This window comes from Epinephelus lanceolatus, chromosome 17 (genome assembly GCF_041903045.1).
Source record: "Epinephelus lanceolatus isolate andai-2023 chromosome 17, ASM4190304v1, whole genome shotgun sequence".
NCBI classification, from domain to species: domain Eukaryota; kingdom Metazoa; phylum Chordata; class Actinopteri; order Perciformes; family Serranidae; genus Epinephelus; species Epinephelus lanceolatus.
The window spans coordinates 21,747,115-21,768,065 of record NC_135750.1 but is presented as its reverse complement, the minus strand read 5'-3'; the positions used below and the strand labels follow the sequence as shown (position 1 = coordinate 21,768,065).

General features: G+C 41.6%; 1 protein-coding gene across 1 annotated transcript in view; it reads left to right on the top strand.

Moving 5' to 3' along the window:
* crtac1b (cartilage acidic protein 1b) overlaps positions 1-20,951 on the top strand; it is a 34,148-nt gene that overhangs the window by 2,113 nt on the left and 11,084 nt on the right. The window contains exons 2-8 of the mRNA XM_033612461.2: positions 1,144-1,334; positions 4,426-4,622; positions 5,004-5,140; positions 8,986-9,142; positions 12,669-12,803; positions 12,917-13,059; positions 20,647-20,783. Coding sequence (XP_033468352.1) covers positions 1,150-1,334; positions 4,426-4,622; positions 5,004-5,140; positions 8,986-9,142; positions 12,669-12,803; positions 12,917-13,059; positions 20,647-20,783 — 1,091 coding nt within the window. The 5' untranslated portion in view covers positions 1,144-1,149. The remainder of the gene's footprint in view (positions 1-1,143; positions 1,335-4,425; positions 4,623-5,003; positions 5,141-8,985; positions 9,143-12,668; positions 12,804-12,916; positions 13,060-20,646; positions 20,784-20,951) is intronic.

The following is a 20,951-nucleotide window of genomic DNA, read 5'->3' as shown; positions in this document are numbered from 1 at the left end:
TTAGCCCTGGCCATATTTCTGCAGGTGTCAGCGGAGGTGCTTCCTCTCCCTGCCGATGTGCTCTTGAGAGTATTACTCAAACGGCAATGCGGTTTTATCTTAAATTGAATTGTTGAGGGAGATGTTAAAGAGCCATACATCACCTGGACACTCAGAGAAGAAAGGGAGAATCTGCAGCAGAGATGGGAACGGCTCAGATGGAATGGGCGCTATGACGAGGGCTGCGTTCATAAATCCACAGGCAGAGCAAATCAAGTTGTCAGCTTGTAAACACCATTTAGTGTGACTGTGTGTGTGTTGCGTGTGGAAAGTCTTGCTGTGTTGTTGGTGATGAGTGCTTTATTTTGGCCTTAATGAGGTGACCTTTACTTTCTCCCCTTAGTCATATTTCTCTTCTCTTTTCAGTCAGAGCATCAGAAAGCCCAACTCTACCTGTCTGCACTTCACAGGTCGATTGGATCAATTCCTCTATGCTCACCTTTTATCTACTAGCCACTAAAAGGACACTTGTGCATCACACGGCCCCTTGATCCAAAAAAGCTTTCCCAATTTAGAGCTGGTCACAGTCTCTGAGGAAGCAGCGCCTCAGGTCTGTTATATCAGGTCGTATTGGTTTCCTCTGTGTTCACTCGGCCTCTGGCTAATGCCCTGCTCCACGTATGGATTTTCTGTCCTGTGATTCCTCAGCCCGTCTGCCTGTGATCGGTCGTTCAGATCTAACCCTGCAGAGCGCTGCTGATTGCGGTGGTATATCTTCATCTTTATGTCTGAGTATAGGAGAAAGCCCTGCCAACGACCCGCTGTTGTTGCCCCACGATGGACTTGGGGAATTAGCAGCAAGGGCATGTGTTGCAGTTTGCAAGTGTATGACTTACAGTTTTTATTTCATTCTCATTTGCCTCAGCTGCCAAGGCAAACGTGTGCTGCTGTTCAGTGGAAGTGTTGTGTGAATTTGCTGGATTGGAATTGTGATGTTTTTCTACAGATGTGCAGCAGCTTTGTTCAAACATATTATTGCTGCACCTTTGCACCCCTGAAAAATGCATTTGAGCAAAAGTGGCAGAAGCAGCAGAAAAGACGAACAGCTCTGACAGTAACATTTGTCAAATTCAGCTGTTGCAAACAGTGTGTTTTTCCCTTTAGGTGAGGATGTTGTTGTGGCTGGTTTTGTTCCTGCCTGCCATCTCCTCGGCTCAGCGATCAGAGCCCATGTTCTCAGCCATAACCAAGACCGTCCTTCCTCCCGACTATGACAACAACCCCACCCAGCTCAACTACGGCGTGGCTGTCACTGATGTGGACGGGGATGGAGACCTGGAGATGTTTGTAGCTGGGTGAGAAAGGGGGGAGGCAGGTTGTGTAAAACTTTGTGAACTCTAAATCCAGAATGCACCCTTGCTCTTCTCACAGTGTTACAGGCACAAATATGTTTTTCGTTTTGCACAGTTAGATACCTAACTCTAAATCAGACACTTAAATACAAGTACACTGTCATTTTCCAAGCTAAAGGTTGAAGGCAAAGGCAAAGACTAAAAGGCGAGAGACGGTAAGGGTGCCTGGAGCTCACTCAGCTGATGAAAATGGATGTGATTGGATAGAGTGCCATTGATGGGAACAGTTTGGCAAGCCTGCCTCTACCCAGTGGAGCAGCACTGAATTTCCCAATGCTTAACAGAATATAGATGGACTGAAATGACCCTGCTTAATAAATGTCATTTAGCCAAGGCACCATATTCAGCAGGTATCCTGGACAGGAGGACATCAGCAAACCTCATAGAGGATGTCAGGATGATAGCAGAGAGAGTTTTAGTTTAGACTACAGTGACCATCAGTACTTCAGTAAAGCATGGCAAAGTGCATTACACTATTATTATAATAGATGAAGAAGGGACAAGTCATGTAAAGTCACTGTGGTCCCACTTCTGTTTGACAAGTCGCTCATAATCAGACTGTTTGGCCATGTCAACAGTCACGACAGAGAAAAGTGTTTAAAGTGCTGATAGATCAGATATTTGTCCTCCAAAAATACCAGAATGTCCTACTACATAAGATCACATTTTGTATTAGAAAGTCAGCATGCTTTTCTTGCTGTTCTGACCCACAATCCTCTGCAAGGCGGAAGCTACGTCACATTGACTGAGTCACAGACACATGACGGCTCATTAAAAGCTGACAGAAGCTGCAATGACTATAATCAATCAATCACAATCTACACTGTATGCAATTATAACGTAAGTTTAAACTAGCGTTTTGTTGTATCTCCAAGGAAACGTGACGTGAAAACTTTTAGATCTGCTGCTCTCCAAATTACATACATTTTCTTTTTTTTACTTAAAATTACATGCTATGGCTCGCGACATGTATATGAGTAAGAGGGTCAAACTTCAAGGTGCAATGTTATGACAAAGTAGTATGTCCCAGTTGTATGCATTGTCCACACAAGAGTATGTGCCTAATTTGTAAGGGCAGCTGCAGTAGGTAGAGTAAAAAAGAAAAGGTATGTGATTCTGCTTGGTGTTTTTGGAATCTAAATATTTAGGCAAAATTAGATTTTGACTGAAAGCTGCTGCTTCATCTTTTCCTGGTGCAGTGACAGAAAGACTGATTTAATTGATACCCTGAAGAAAATCTAGAATTAGTTGTTAAATTAGGTTATAATTATGCCAATTAAAAAAAATCTACACTGGTTGTAAAAGATGCAGAATGGTAACTGCAAAGGCTCTGTATACTTATTTACTCAGCCAACTTCTTTTTGTAAATAAAGTCATCTTCCACAAACATTTCTGCCAAGTTTTGTTTATTTTAATTAAGACATTTGGTGGATTATTTGCTCACGTTGCCAGACCACTGTCAACCACACAGTCCTGTGTAGCAGATTAACATACTCTTAATAAATACACACATATTTATTCATGAATTTTTAACTTATAGGGAAATACTTAAAGAGACAGTTCACCCCAAAATCAAAAATACATATTTTTCATCTAACCTGCGTAGTGCTATTTATCAGTCTAGATTATTTTGATGTGAGTTGCAGAGTGTTGGAGATATTGGCCATAGAGATGTCTGCCTTCTCTCCAGCGTAATGGAGTGAGATTGCACTCTGCTTGTGGTGCTCAAAGCGCCAAAAAAAAAAAAAACTTTTGAAAAACAGCATTGTCTCTTTCCAGTAATCATGACCTGGTTACTCAAGATAATCCACAGACCTTGTTGTGAGCACTTTCATGTAGGAACTATTTTCTTCCTACCGAACTACACCCACCAAATGTATCAGCTATGAGACCCTCAGGAAGCGTGCAAGACTTTGAGGCCAACTTGACAGAGTGTCCAAACTCGAGTACAACTTCTGGGTTTGTCATATGATGCCACTGGGCCCAAAAATACTTTTTCCCATTGACTTACATTGGGACAGTGATGTCTGTAAATCAGTGAATCCATTTTTTTGAGCGTTACAACCCCCTTAAAGTGACTTGTTTCACTATCAGAATTGATCCATTCTGTCTGATAACATTACGATGCATGATTAAATCATTTTATCCCAATTCTAATTAGCTGAGGGCTGAAATGCAAATAAAATACTGGGCCAGCCAATTTTCTATTGCGCATTGTCTGTGGGCCAAATGCTGCAGAAGATTCGGGGATTTTTCACAACCAGGAAGGTTCATATGCCACTGAGTTTTATAGGTATGAATGGGGCCTCACTTCCAACACCAACGCCTCATACATCCATGGCATCTACTGATGAACAAGAGGCTAGTGCTTGTGACAGCATGAGATATTAACATTAATGGCATCCTCCTTGGCTAAACTTAGCTCAGTGGTGCTCAGTGAGCTAGCAGTAGATGAATGCTTCCTTCTGCGTGCTAATACGATTGGTGGGTGTAGTTCCATAGGAAGAAAATAGTTCCCACATGAAACTGCTCACAAGAAGGTCTGTGGATTCTCTTGAATGACCAGGTCATGATTACTGGAAAGAGACATTGCTGTTGAGTTCTTCAAAAGTATTTTTGACAGTTTGAGCACCACAAGCCGAGTGCCATCTAGTTCTATTATATTAGAGAGAAGACAGACATCTCTATGGCTGATACCTCCAACACTCAGCAAAGCACGCCAAAACAATCTAGACTGTAAGAGGTATAATATGCACTTTCGATTCTGGTGTGAACTGTCCCTTTAAGATTGAAACTAAGTTCTCAGGGGCTTTAAAATCCACTTTTACAGAATTCTGCATAACAGAATCTTCATTAGGGTCTTCTATAAATAAAGAGACCTAAATACTGTTTTCAGGATGTTTAGGCAACATCAGTAGTCTCTACTCATGAATTGTAGAACAAAAATGGCACTCCATGATTTAGTCTTCAAAATGCCTGCTGACAGTCTGATGTAATGAAGTTGTAACAGCTTGCCTTTGCTGCCTGTTGACAGCTACAACGGCCCAAACCTGGTGTTAAAGTACGACAAGCAGAAGAAAAGGCTTGTCAACATCGCTGTCGACAACCGTAGCTCCCCTTTCTACGCCCTGAGAGACCGTCAAGGCAATGCCATCGGAGTGACAGCGTGTGACATCGATGGAGACGGTCGGGAGGAGATTTATGTCCTCAACACCAATAACGCCTTCTCTGGTACAGTACATGCTTTTACACACACGGATACACTTTCACAAAAATACACTGACAAATGTGCACACGCTCACACAGGGGTTGTGCCTCCTCTCTTGTACGGAGACAAAGCGGGAGAATCAGTATGCAGATATTAAGCTTATCTCATCTGAGCCCTCATCAGATAACAGATAAGCTTTGTGCTGCTATTAATCAATCTGAGAGCTACAGAGTGCACACTGCCAAAACTACAACGCCTCACCTCGCTCATTTTTATAAAAATGATAGAGGTCACTTTCAGCCCTCTTGTGTTTCCAATCACCCACGGTTCTTGTATTGCATAACACCTCTTCACTCCCCGCACAATCTTTGCCTCTGCTGAACTCTGCATCTCTCTGCATCAAGGTCGGGCAACATATTCTGACAAGCTGTTTAAGTTCCGTAATGGACGCTTTGAAGATCTGCTGAACGATGACATTAACGAACACAGAGATGTGGCCAACCGTATGGCTGGGCGCTCAGTGGCCTGTGTGGACAGAAAGGTACTACACACACACACACACACACACACACACACACAAACACTAACACACAGAGTAGAGTGTATGCAGATCCACACCACACACACACACACACACACACACACACACACACACAAACTCCCCAGAGTGTCTTCTGCGTACATGCATGGGTGCCTCTGTTTGTTTACCAGTGATAACTCATGCCCTGCCTACGCCGCCCTTCTCAGCATGTGCTATGACAGTTCATTTGGGGGAATGGTGTGCCATTTTCTCTCTTCTGTCCATCGCACCAGTGTAATTACAGAAGCCAGGGCTCGTTTGTTTTATAGAACATCGTACGAGGGGAGGAGTGATGACTGCACACTACTGCTTTCTGCCTGTAGCATTTTCTCTCAGTCCCTCTCCTATTGTTTTCCTCCCTCTTTCCACCTCCTTTATTCCTTTTTCTCTCTCTCTGACTGACACGCTCTCTCTTTGTCTCTTATCTCACGCACACGCATACAGTTCTCACTTCCAATCAGGGGACGGGATAAAGAAAGTAATAGTGGGAAGAGGACAGTAAGGATTACAATAGATTTTTTTTTTTTTCTCAACCACAGTCCCATCTCAGTGAGCACTGATAGGTTGTGCAGCTGCCAAACCGATTGGAAAGATATCTGCTTTTAATGGCATAATGCTTTTAGAGGAAGCCAGAGCTCTGATGTGTGTTCTTCCATGCTAGATCCAGCAGAATACATTTTCCTATTGCTGAACAAGTTTTATTAGAGCAGATTCGGAACAATGGCAGACGGTTACATAGGCCAAAGCGTCTTGTTTATTCATAAATAAAGTGTTATCATTCAGAAAAAAAAAGAGGGGTAATTAGTCACCCAACCGCTCCATCCCTCCCATTCTCCTTGAAAGTGACATGCTATCATTAGTCTTGTACAAACTGATAAAGGTGACATATTGAGGGGTCTCATGTTGAGCTGATGGATCGGTTTGCTTTGCATCTGGCAGGCGGGATGGAGCTTCTGAAAATAAGTGGGTTTTTAAAAGCCAGAATAATTGAAATGCGCTCTTAAAAAGCACTCCGAAAACAAAATAAATGAAAGTGCTACATTAGAGATGGTAGATTATTCAGGCTCCTCAGTGATAGCTGTAAAGACTCATGTAAAGGGCGTGCAGGCTCATATCCCTGCTGCACCGGCGTGGTCTCTGCAGGCAGGCATGTCACACTTTTCACAATGCCAATTCCAGTGACAGAAATTAGCCTTGGGTGAAGACTTATTGAAAAATCGTTGACTTTTAAGTTTGTTAAGTAACTGCCAGTGGCCTTCAGGTCTTTCACTGTGGCTCATTCTCATTTCGTCAAGTGTGTCTGTGTGTGTGAGGGTAAGTGCGCCCCACTCCTCCCACCCCGGCAGACCATAATGTGACGCTTCATGACATTTACATCAACTAGGCTCATTTACATTTCTTGTCTTGTAAAAATATAGTAAAGTTAACACAAGTGGTGAAATGGCGTGTCTGCGTATGTGTTTGCATGTGTGCATGTGTTTGTATTGATTGAAATATGTTAGGCCTGGTGGGAAAGCTCATTGAAATCCAGTGTGTAGTCTATTAGTGTGGTTCCGTCTGTGAGTTTGTGTCTGCAGGGACTCTGACTGATAATGGAGTGTGAAATTAATCTCCAAAGGGAGGCAGAGGAAGGAGCAGGGAGAGAGGCTGGGAGAGAGGGTGGAAAGGGTAGAAAACAGGGTAAAGGGAGATAAAGGGGAAAGAAAAGGGTGTGAGTAGGAAAAGGTGAAATAATATTCAAGACAGGAAAAGAGTAAAAAAAGTTTAAGGATAACTGTGGTGCTACAGTAACCTATTTTATCCTGTTTTAGTTCACTAAAACATGCCCAGCTTTTTACTTACAGCAGCTATAATTGATTTTTTGATTGTTTTTCAACACTATATCAAATGAGGATGTGAAAACAATGTGACAAATTTGAAAGAGGTTGCTTGTTATAAAGAATACAGAGGATTATCCAGTGAACATTGCAGCTCCACTCAGCTATACAGAGCTTTATAGCGAGTTTCAGCTCATTGTTTAGCCGTTTGGCCAGCAACTCTGTCTTGATTAACTCTCACTGCTCTCACAGTGACGTTTTCAGCTGCAGCAGGCAGCTGTTTTAATGAAAAGGCTCTTTTTCTAACCAAATCAAAATGCTTAGTTAGTGGTCCTACACATCAAACTATGAAACTTTAGCATCAGTTTTGGTCATTCAGGGATGGCGTGGCAATTTAAGCTTGTTACATGTATTGTGTCTTTTCAAAATAAACTAATTTTCTGCTCATTAAACACATTCTGTTTTCTTTTTAAAATTAACTTAGGTAGAAAATTTCATTTTTAGGTTTACCTACTTAGGTTTTGCAGAAGTAGTATATGTGGTTGAGCATTTAGCAGATAAAGAGAGAGATTCTTTACCTTAAGAGTTGGTAGAGACCAAAAACAGAGCTTAAAGAATGAATATTGGACTTTCATTAACAGGTGGATACAAACAGGATTCCAGATAATAATGATGATCTTTAACTGCTGGATGTGTACATAAGCAGCTTTAAAAGCAGTTTACATAAAGCTGAAGCCCAGTCTCACTCCGAAGTCATAGAAATCCAGTGCTTGGGCAGTGACTTGTGGTGTCAGAAACCGACGAAAAAGGCGCACCTGGCTGTTACAGTTTAACAGCACTCTGCGGCAACAGAGGGAAACATGGCGGGAAAGTGGTGGATAGGTCTAACAAACATCGACTTTCACCCCAGAGAATGACGTTCACGTCCCGATTCTAAAGCCAAACCGTGCTCTTTTTTCCTAAATCTATACACGTGTTTTTGTTGCCAAAACCCAAGCATGTGCATTAGTTGTTGGAGGAAAAAAAAAACATAAATTTGCGGTGTAGTACCGACGTATATTTCCTGTGAAAACAGAAGTGTATCTTGAAAGAAGACAACGCATGTAACAGACAGAACTTGACACAGTGTCCCATAACGTCAGCAAACAATGCACCCAGGGTACCTTTTATGTCGTATGTGAACGTCAATATGTGAGGAGGTCGGAGTGAGAGTGTGTTGAAAGTTCACTATTACAACTTAAAAGTTACAACTTGTTTCCACTGCCCCCAAGTGGCCATAAAAATCTATTATTGCAGATTTAAATGGCCAGATTGATGAAGTAGCCCTATGTTTTAAAGGGACAATTTACCTAAGATACAAATATGAATAAAAAAATAAAATAAAAACATGTTATCACTAGTCTTAGATCTCTGACTGTAATGCACAGCAGTAAGATAATTACATTTAAAAACAATTAGTAGCAATGTGTCTTTCCAAAAACAGTGTCCTCATTACTGTGGTAAAAGGAGCTCCAAAAAGACTGTGGACACTGAGGTCTGTGGTTTATTCAGAGCAACCAAGACTGTTTCTGCACAGAGAGGCTACTATTGAATTGTTTAAATAGCAGCCTCTCTGTGCAGAAACAGAGAGGCACAGAGAGGCTGCTATTTAAACAATTCAATAGCAGCCTCTCTGTGCAGAAACAGAGAGGCTGCTATTGAATTGTTTAAATAGCCATCGACCTCCGTTATACCTGGGTGGCAGAAGAAATCTAAAAGACAGATATCTCAAAAATTTGTGCAAGTGTCTATATACCACAAAGGGAAGGTGAAAAATATGTATTTTTTCTGTACATTGGGTGAAACGAGCCTTTAAGGGTTTTGCAGAATCATCAAATTATTTATCAACTCAGATACGCATGCTGTTCCAGGTTCTAATTATGCAAAGTATATTAAATATATAAGTATAGTATATTAATTTATGTAAATCATATTTGTTTTTTTCCCCAGGGTACAGGCCGTTATGCCATCTATATAGCCAACTATGCCAGTGGCAACGTGGGTCCTCACGCTCTCATTGAAATGGATGAGGCAGCGAGTGATCTTTCACAGGGCGTCATTGCCCTCTCCAACGTGGCAGAGCAGGCCGGAGTCAACAAGTTCACTGGTGGGTATGAAGAAATTACTCTGTGTGTGTGTGTGAGTGTGTGTGTGTGACATAGACCATCATCCAGCACTGCTGGACCTTCAGTCTGATTTACACAGACATCCTCAGAGGAGCATGTGCTCATTGTACCCATGGAGTCTGAAATATAGGCCTTCAGTACAGAGAGGGTGTGAGATGGGAGGCGAGTGAGGAAGAGTTGGGGAGGTGCCAAGAGAGAGAAAAAAAAAAAGTAAAAGATGAAAGAACATGATGAGTGTAAGGGTGAGAGAAGAAAGAGAGAGAGAGAAGTGTTAGTGGGCTCTTTTGGCCCTGTCAGCTGTTTACTCCAGTCAAAGTCACAGGGAAGCGAAGGCGAAGGGCGACAGACACATACATCAGACCAGCTCAACAGCCCAGAGATGGCATCTATCACGGCCTGGTGTGGTTCTCCCAGATGTCAGAAGGTGTGAATACAGGTGCATTGACGTCACTATAGCAAAATCAGCTCAGTCATTCTGATCATAGTACTGTACATGCCAGAAAGGGAAACAGAGACTGTGTTTTCTGCAGAGGTTAAATGTTGTTAAAGTTGACAGGAAGTTGCTGGAGTTATTTTACAGATTCATTTCCTGCTCCCCCTACTGATTGGTTCGTAAGGCGGACGTAAGTGACCAACAAAATCACTGGTGAGAAGCAACTTTCCACAAACCACCTAAAAAGCCAAATCCATCCATTTAAGGAAGATACAGTCCTCTGAAAATTAGGTGTTAACTGTTGTATTCCGGGTCCATGTCATTGGTTCGACAGCCCATTAGTCCGACTGTCCGCGGTGCTGAACAGCTCGCGGAGGGCGTATGGTGTGCCGCAACCGGCTTGAGGCGGAGCAGACTCACGGCTTATGAGTTTGTCACTTTCTTTTTCATTTTAACCCACACCATGATCTTTTCCTGACCCTAACCAAGTGGTTTTTGTGCCTAAACCTAACCAGACCTTAACCACAGGGCATCATGATGATTTCGGAACGGACTTCGTTACAATGAGTTTAATATGGTCGGAACAATGGGATGTCGAACCAATGGGCAGTTCCCTTGTATTCCATGTGCATGTATGCCATAAAATGCCTCTCACACAGTGCACGGGAAGCTGCTTTAAAAGCATAGCTCTGCAAGCTCCCAAGCACTTCACACTGAAAAAGTTGAACAACATCAAAGCTACCTGAGGGCAAAATCTAGTTTGTTTAAGTGACCATACTTAAAATATGTAATTTTAACTACTCTGTAAAGAATGATCAAACTGACAATGTGCAAGGAAATCAACAAAATATAATACCAATAGCAAAAATAAGCCACTCCACAGAGTTTATTGCAAAAAGTGGCCACTTGGTAATGTCATACTCTCAAAAAATGTGCACTGGTTCAACTTAAAAATTGAGTTAATCCTGAGTCTTTTATAATCTGACGAAATCAATTCATTTAGTACAACCAACATGATTTGCTTTGACCTTGAAAAACATATGTTGAACCAACTTAATATTTACCCAAAAGTTGTTTTGCTATTTAGTGGTCAAACTGTTTTATTTAAGATACTCCAACTTATTTATTTTAATTTCACCCCACTCAAAAATGTTTTGGATTTTGACCAGCTTCTTAAAATACATTGTCAACTGACTAAAACATGTTAATAAAACAAACATAATTTTTTTATGCTGAAAAATTTCCTAATTTTAAGTGTCATCCACTAACCCTATAAATAATTTTTTAGAGTATATAAACCGAAAAATAAAAAAATACCCCACTATTCATGGCAAAGTGCAAGGAATGTCTGCTTTGGTTTTGAATTCAATGTCCATTAGTCAGACACCTGCCTTCAGAAACTCGAGTCCAAATGGGGGTATTGCACCAAGCAAGGCCACTCAGGCAACCAAGTTACTTCTAAAATAGCATGCAACAATTTCTCTGAACATTCATTAATAAATAGCAATAATCAATACTCCTGACTAATTGTGGTCAAAGGGGCTTAACTACAGTAGAAAAGCAATGGCAAAATAAATATACATAATTATCCCTTTCCTTTCATGGCTCAAAATTGTGTGTAGTGCCAGTGCTACACAAAAATGGCAAAGAAGTAATTTAACTATTTAAATCACTTTGCAAATATTAATGTGGCAAGCTACTAAAAAATTTAATTAAACCACTGGTTTCACTACACTCCAACACTGCTCTGACATCCCATCTAAGACTCGCGCTGTATCCTATTTGCTGCAGTGTTTTTTTTTTTTATTTCACTGACCATTTGTTGTATTTTTATTATGTTCACGGTTTTAATGCCTCCTGATGTCTTAAATATTGAATGCGTTTTATTGTTCTTAAAGCTGCTTTGCTGCATAAGCTCATGTGGGAAAATAAAGATTTGAGCTGCCATTTAAATGCTTCTGAAACTGAATGAATGACCTTGAAATAGATTCTTTACCTCACAAGCAGCACTGAAATTCATCATTGCACCTCAGCTCCCTTCCCTGGCTTGGATCAACACTTCACTTAACCCTGTGATGGATACTTGTTTTGGTATAGAAGAGGAGAACAATAAATGCCAAAATGAATGATTTCACCGTGATTTGTTTCTTTGATAACAGCGCTGCCTCTGCGGTCCCTCGCTTGTAACCACTGAAAAGTCCTTGACGCTGATGTCTGAGTAAGTTTTGGAAATGGGAGACGACTTTGTGTTTGAGCATAACAGAATCAATCTTCATCATCCGCGAATCTTTTTACATGCAGAATGTCATCTAAGCCACCAGAGGGGCAGGGTGAGCTGGCCCAGAATCACTGTGAATGATGTACGGTGGATGGCTTTGTCATCAAACTGCCATTAATCAGAGCAGAGGGACAGGCAGTGAAGTTGTATATCTAATGGTTACATATCTCTGGAGAGACGTTAGTGGTTTATGGCCATAGGGGGCGAGTGATATTTGTCTGGACTGATGGAGCGGGCCAGTAAATCAGGAGTGAGTCCTGACTCACAGCACTGACTCTGCATACTGGAAGGGCAATCACAGCCCTTTCAACTCCATAATTAGATTCCGCTGGTCTCAGATGAGACACTTTAGTGAGACACTTCACTTTATAGAATGTCATTGGAAAATCCTGGGGTGATACTGAGAGCGTATTGAACAGTTGCAAAGATCTTTTCATAAGGAAATTACTGTTAGCTTTTGGTTAACGTAGAAGATTCTCAGCGTGTGTCGCGTCTTTGTATTTGTTTGCACTTACGCCTAGGTGTGTTTATCTGAGTGTCGGTGTGTGTGTGTGGCCCATCAGAGTTGGTGTCTGTGTCAGCAGAAAGACCTGCCCCAGAGGAAATGGCCTGGAAAGACAGTAATGATCTCTTGCCGCTCACTTTTGTTATGGTGCTGATCTCTCTGCCTCTGTTCTCTCTGTTGTTTCACCTGTCATGCTTCATTTTTTCTTCTAAAACAGTCTGTTCACCCTCTTTTTAACTGACAAATTTTCTCTTACCTTTAAACCTCATCTCTTTGTCTCCGTTTGTGCAGGGGGGCGAGGTGTCGTGGCGGGTCCGATTGTCAGTCAAAGCCTGTCCGATGTGTTTTGTGACAATGAGTACGGACCCAACTTCCTGTTCAGGAACAATGGAGATGGAACTTTTACTGATGTGGCGCAGCAGGCTGGTGAGAGGAACATGTACACTTAAACAAATCATAGCCTAAGATCAGTTAATTCTAGACACCCTGCAAAAACAATACACAAAGTAGGTATAAGTGTATTTACCTTGCACCTGTAGGTGTGGAGGACCCCATGCAGCATGGCAGAGGGGTGGCTCTGGCAGACTTCAACCGTGACGGCAAGACAGACATCGTTTACGGGAACTGGAATGGACCCCATCGCCTGTACATTCAGCTGAATAATCGCAAACAAAAGTTTAAGGTGGGCCCAGATGTGTTTCCTGGTATTTGACAACTTATACAAACACCAACAGGTACACAAAAACGAGTCTTGAGTCGTATCATCTTTAAGGTCTCTCTATGCTTCATACGAACACAGTGGTTTGATGCATCACTAGTGCATTTACCTGCTCAAAATGTTCACACTCAAAGGTAAGGTAAAAAGGCTGCTGTCAGAGAGAGGAAAGGCTATATGAATGAGGATGTGGCATATACAAAAAAGTGTTGGAAATAGTTGTATGAAGATTAAAAACAAGGGAGATTTAATGCCTTAACACAGCAGTAGCGTGGCGAATAAAAATGGAAAATTCTCACCTGCTAACATTTTGCATCAAATTGATTCATACCACACTTCTTTAACAAAAAGGTCTTAATAGATTAGCCCCAGCCCATTCTTTAGAAAAAAAATGATGGATTCAACATCATCCAGTGATGATAACCTTGTCCTCGTCCTCCTCCTCTGTCCACAAATTATTTTAGGTACATCCCATTTTACAAGGTGGCGAAAGAGATGGAAAATTCCACTGCCTCAAACAGGAGCTGAAGCTCTATCACAGCCAGTTACGGACATATTTTAGGATGCCGTGATAATATACAGGGTGCTTAGCAACAAAAATGATCAACAAATCCGCCCTGGTGTGGTGTGACGTCTGCTCCACACAACAGAATTGGTAGATTGGTTATTCATGGTGCCAAATTTACCTTGTTCCCCCAAAAGTTACATTGCTTTTTTGCTGCGTGATATTCGCCTCCTGTGTGAAAGTACTCATGACAAAAAAACAACCTAAAGTAAGTGTTGCACACTTGAATAAATATTTTATAGTTTTCTTCCTTTACTTGTCTTGATCTGCAAAACACACAGACATGGCAGAACATTGTGACACATTTCTGTCTAGCTTTGCTTTAAGCACTACAATACAATGCATGTGCCCTGTCTTTTGTTTACCTCTGACAATTTAATAGATGATAATAGGCTTTCAACCAATAAATCAGAAACATACGTTACACAAAATATTACTGTTGCTCCATATACAGTCAGGTCCATAATTATTTGGACAATGATACAGTTGTTGTCATTTTGGCTCTGTACACCACCACAATGAGTTTTTAATGAAACAATGAATACCTGCTTAAAGTGCAGACTCTCAGCTTTCATTTAAGCCTTTTTTCAAAAATGTAGTATGAACCGTGTAGGAGTGACAACCATTTCTTCACACAGTCCCCCGACTTTAAGGGCTCATAAGTATTTGGACAAACTAACATAATCATCAATTAAACAGTCAGTTTTAATACTTGGTTGCAAATCCTTTACAGTCAATGACTGCCTGAAGTGTTGGACACATAGGCATCATCAGATGCTGGGTTTCTTCCCTGGTGATGCTCTGCCAGCCCTTTACTGTAGCCGTCTGCACTTCCTGCTTGTGTTTTGGGTGTTTTGCCCTCAGTTTTGGCTTCAGCAAGAGAAACGCATGCTCAGTTGGATTCAGGTCAGATGATATGACTTGGCCATTGCAGAACATTCCACTTCTTTGCCTTAAAAATGTCTTTGGTTGCTTTTGCAATATACTTCAATGTCCAACTGCACTGTGAAGCATCGTCCAATGAGTTTTGAAGCATTTAATTGAATCTGAGCAGATAATGTAGCCCCAAACACTTCAGCTTTCATCCTGCTGCTCTTGTAAGCAAGACAAGACTTCACTAGAATAAATACAGAGGGTTTATCACAAGATGCAAACCATTGGTTAGCCTTAAAAATGGAAGGCCAGATTAGAGTTTGTCAAAAACCATCTAAAAAGCCTGTACAGTTGTGGAACAGCATACTATGGACAGATAAAACAAAGATCAACTACCAGAATGATGGGAAGACAAGAGAAGGAAGAAGGGAAGGAACTGCTCATGATCCAAAGCACACCACCTCATCACTGAAGCATGGTGGAGGTACTGTTATGTCATGGCCATGTATGGCTGCCAGTGGAACTGGTTCTCTTGTATTTATTGATGATGTGACTGCTGAGAAGAGCATCAGGATGAATTCTGAAGTGTTTGGGGCTACATTATCTGCTCAGATTCAACCAAATGCTTCAAAACTCATTGGACAATGCTTCACAGTGCAGATGGACATTGACCTGAAGCATATTGCAAAAGCAACCAAAGACATTTTTAAGGCAAAGAAGTGGAATGTTCTGCAATGGCCAAGTCATATCATCTGACCTGAATCCAACTGAGCATGCGTTTCTCTTGCTGAAGCCAAAACTGAGGGCAAAACACCCAAAACACAAGCAGGAAGTGCAGACGGCTACAGTAAAGGGCTGGCAGAGCATCACCAGGGAAGAAACCCAGCATCTGATGATGCCTATGTGTCCAACACTTCAGGCAGTCATTGACTGTAAAGGATTTGCAACCAAGTATTAAAACTGACTGTTTAATTGATGATTATGTTAGTTTGTCCAAATACTTATGAGCCCTTAAAGTTGGGGGACTGTGTGAAGAAATGGTTGTAATTCCTACACAGTTCATACTACATTTTTGAAAAAAGCCTTAAATGAAAGCTGAGAGTCTGCACTTTAAGCAGGTATTCATTGTTTCATTAAAAACCCATTGTGGTGGTGTACAGAGCCAAAATGATGACAACTGTATCATTGTCCAAATAATTATGGACCTGACTGTATCACTGTATTCATAGTCAGGTACAAGTGGTTCAAAAGCACACCCAAAATATAGCACCATTGGGTCTCTATACGGCCCAAAAGTTATCTTAGCTGCTGCTTCTAACTGGATAGCACGTTACGCCAAAACACACTCAGCAGGAATAAACGGCCAACTCTCCCACCATCTCTATAACCCCCTGACGTTGCGCTACACAAGTCTTTATTTATAGCCAATATTATATCGGCTTACCTGCAAAACACAGACATTGCAGTACATTGTTACAAGTTTCTGTCCAGTCTTGCTTTAAACACTACAGTGTAATGCATGTGCCCTGCCTTTGTTTAATTACTGAAGTGAAAGTAGCTAATCATAACAAGACAACAAACAACTAAGCTGGGTACAAACCGGGATGGTATGTGGAACAGAAGAGACACAAGTGGAAAGCGCAGCTCACTGAGAAGTAATGCTGGAAACAAGGAAAGAAAACAGACGACCAGGAAAACAGACACAAGTGAAGGAGTGTGTAAACAAGGGACAGGTGAACGCAAGGTTGATGAGGAGCAGGTGAAACAAATCAGGGCGGGGCAGACAATCACTAAGGTGGGAAGACACACAAAGACAGGTAGTAAAACCAGACATGACACAAGGAGGGACCCTAAAAAATAAAACAGGAAATGGACAACAAACAAAAACCCAGGATCATGACACCAATGAAAACTGTTCACAGGTACTGTAGGTCTGTGAATAACCCAGAGGGACCAGCACTCATTCAGTGTGTCCAGTGATTCCTCTCTCAGGATGGTGAGAATGGTGCACAAGAGTTTCAGAGTGATGCGCTCTCTTCTTCCTCTTCTTCTCTCCAGAATCAATGTCTAATGAACAAGCGGCACAAAGACAGCAAGTCTCACCTATTAACTCTGTGAATCACGAGAGTTATCAATGCTAATGGATGGCTTGTGAATTAGCACAAGTCAGTGCTGGCCCACTTTAAGGATTGAGTGGGATTCAAAGACGGATGGGTGGTGATTCACTCAATCTACGACGACATACAACTCCTGTGAGACAGCCAGCAGTGTGCATGTCTTTGTGTGGTATGGTTAATAGCGGCAGAGACAGAAACGGGCTCCGCTGCGTGTAAATCTGCGGAGGTTTCGTGCTCGGTGATCTATCTGTCAGCACCTGCGTCTGCATCTTTTACCAAAGAGATAAACGTCACGGCAGACATCTTTATAGGGGTCAGATAAGGGGTTAATGTGTGATGCTTAGCCCAGAGACAATTCCATCAGCATGACACACACACATACACATACACACACACACACACACACACACACACAGAATGCACTACAATGCACACACAAACACACAGAAGACAAATTGAATTAGCTTGCCGATGTTTTTTTTTTAAAACCCAGATTGTTAAATCACGAGCCCACAACACATTTAAGACCCCTTTCCCCCACACAAGCTGACACTCCTACTAGCCGTGTTGACCTTTGGCTTGTATAATGAAGCTGTTGTATCACTCCAGTAAACCGCTAATTAAATTGGGCTGAAACAGCAGCTTGCCTGGGTAGTGGAAAGTGCCGATTAGGCCTGTTTGTGCTTTAATTAAAATCTACTGCCGAGGTTTTCCTTGCAGTAGCTTCAACACACTCGCAAAAACACACCCGCACATATACAATATGTATTTAAAGAGATGGGAAAAAAGTTTTAATGTCTCAGTAATTGTGTACCAAGAGCAGGTACACAGCAGAAATAATCTGTTATTTACATTATTATTCCAAACAAATGGTATAATAAAGGACTATTATATCATTAATAGTATTCATCTATGATATAAAAAACATTGTTGGAAGAAATCTACAAAACTTATGAATATTTTTTATTTTATTTCTCAAACTTTCTCCTCTTTGATCCGATAAATCTCACGTCTCTGCTCTATAATAGTTTTGGTGAGCGTCCCTTTCTCTTTCCTTATGGCACATCTATTCATCCACCTTGCGATATAGTAAATGCAGAACTGTCCCTCCCTCCCTTGTGGCCCTCAGTTGGCCATCCCCTCTCCTTCACCTGAGAAGCAGAAGGTCACTGTGAGCCCCCCCCACCCCCAGCTTTATGAGCCTTATAATTAAAACAGGGAGTAAATACTGGAGGGAGTGAAGGGCTGCTCTATAACTCTTCCCCGACTTATCACCGTGTCACTGAAGCGAGGAGATATCCGTTACTTTCTCGTGCAAAAACTCCACTGCTGAGGAGACTTTTTTCGGGCAGGAGAGCTGCAGTCCACTTTTTTGATGCCAGACAATGTAAAAAAGGGCCTTTGTTCTTTTCTTTAGGCTTTAGATGACACTACTCTTAGCCAGGGTGACTTACAGTGAGTGAGGGAGCAGATGACAGATCAGCGTTTTAATTCAAGGACTGATTATTGATGGACGTGTTGTGGAGACTGAACTTGTGACCTTCAGGTTATGAAACCGTCTCCCTAACCACTGAGTCAGCTCACATCACCTGTTCACATGTGAAACTGAAAACATCGGATGCAAGCCGTGATAACAACAGGTTCTACTGAAAATCCTTGGATACAGATGGTCTCTGGTGTTCTGCACAGTCAAACATCTTTCTCTGTAGATTTGTAGTAAACTTGAGCAAGACACTGAACCGCTGACTCTTCTGTGGATGTGACAGATCAGAAAAAAATACCCTTTGTTCATGGCTAAATCTTTCCAATATGTTGTCATCAGCATATAGAGTAACAAAAATGACTTACTGTACGTTCACAGAGCGTTGGATTATTACTAAAAAACCCTAAACCTTGCCCGTACCAAGCGTCAATATCCGGGGCTAAAAAAAATTAAGCTAATGCAGAAGTGCCAAAAACTGAAGTTCCTCAAATGGCCACTTGAGTTGGCTCCAAAAGTGAGACATCCTTGTTTTCAATCGACATCCATGTTAAAAAAAAAAAACCCAAACATTTTCATTCCCAGCTCGTCAAATACCGACACTTTGTCATGCCCCTTAGCATCCCATAGTGACACACAAGACAACCTTTAATGTATCTCTGTGACATACAGCTGAAACGTGTTGTAACACATGATCAATTTTGTGAAACGGTTGTGGTTAGGTTTAAGCAACAAAACTACTTAGTTAGGTTTAGAAAGGCGATCATGCGTTGGATTACAATAATGCCCCATTTCCACCAAGCAGTACAGCATGGCACAGGTCAATTCGGTATGCTTTTTTCCCCGCATTTCCACTGTGAAAAGTTGTGGATGGTACCAATGGAACTGTTCCGTACCGTCCCCATTTTTGGTCCCCCCTCTGTTGGGGTACCTAGCACACAGATCTGGTACTTAAAGGTGAAGCAGTGAACACTGCAGTCTGTTGACTGGTCAATAGCGGACGGTCACTCTGCTCAGAGCTGAGTTGTGGCTGGTTTTGTAACCACTGTTCATACCGTGAAGAATTTTACATATATTAGTAAATTGTAGCTATAAAATGGAAGGATGTTTTGCTGCCTCTAACAGCAGTTGTAGACTGAGAAAAAAAAACTTCATTTACTTGGTTGAGTGTTGGTGACTTTTAAGGTGGAACCTTTACTTGTTGTGTTACTCAATGTATGTTTGAGTTGACGCCGTGCATCCATCAGCACACCTTAAATTTCACCGTGACAACTTTGACCATTACTTTAAATTTTATATGACATACACTTTTAATATTGAGTGCATTTTAGAATATATATTAATTTGAACTGGATTATGTAAACTACATGTATCCCAATCCTCACTCTGAGAAAAAAAACAACAACGTTGCATAGCATCGTTCCTGTGGGCTATAGTAACACTAAACCCCCGAGCTAGCCTGTTCTGGTTTGTTCTGAAAATGACGGCGTGCAGCCTGTTCTGTGGACGATAAACGAGGTGCAGACTGATAAAGAAGGAAATACAGTAAGTGCTGGATGAAGCAGTGAGTGACAGCAACCTCACCCACATTTAAGAGTACTGTTTGCAGTGGAAACATTAAACGGACCTAGGGTCTAGGTACCATGTCTGAAAGGTTACTTTTGGTCACCGAAAGTGTTTGGTGGAAATGGGGCTTAAATATGCTTGTTACATAACAATGATGTAACGCTGTGTAATTACATCACATGAGTATCGGCAGTGTGCAACAACTGTACGTAAATTAAATTACACATCACAACTCTGACAGGAACTGCGGTTCCTCCCAACCTACGTAGACTTTCTCGCTCTTAATACTATGTCATTTGCTTTCAGCTTCAAGTGTGGGATGGGATGAGTTTACGTTGGAGTTAAATAAAAGCCTGGTGCGTCTCATAAACATGTTAAGGGCTGCCTTGGGCATCGACATCACACGTACCAAGGGGTGTGACAAAGCGTCAGTATTTGCTGACCTGAAGAAAAGAACAGGCTGGTTAAAATGCCCAACTTAACAGCAGTAATAAACATGCTTAAACATATTTAAGGTGTGGCTACTCTGAGTGACAGACTGTCTGTGAGGCGTCATCACAGTCTGTGAATCAGATCCACCCTCTCATCTAAATAAGGTCACCTCTGATCACTTCTGGCTCCAAAAATCAAAGACAGCAACAACCAAAACGCCAAAGTCGATGTTTCAAAATGGAGTCCACAGACCAATGGGTGATGTCATGGTGGCTATGTCCATTATTTTTATACAGTCTAAGGCTCTAAATAAAAAATGACAATAATAAAAAACAAAATAGAATTATATGAAAGAAACCAGCTAAATTAGGTGTGACGTAAATGTCCTTATAGACATATATGTCATGAGTGTGGCAGTAAAGAACACTTCCTGCATGTGTTTGGCGTCTGTACATGTACACATGTGTGTGTATATGTGTGTGTTTCACTGATGTACCATGTGTTCACTTTTTTTTTCTCAGGACATAGCATCCCAGAAGTTTTCCATGCCATCCCCGGTTCGCACTGTCATGGTTGCTGACTTTGACAATGACAACGAGCTGGAAGTCTTCTTCAATAACATCGCCTACAGGGGCCCCTCCGCCAACAGGCTCTTTAGGTACTCACACAGAAAAAACACAACACAAACATATACATACACACACACACACACACACACACACACACACAAGTATGATAGTAAGTTTAATAGCACTTCGATCATGAGCTTAATGGACTACTCTTGTGTCTTGATTTAATATTCTAAAACTGGCCTTGGAAGCTGAGA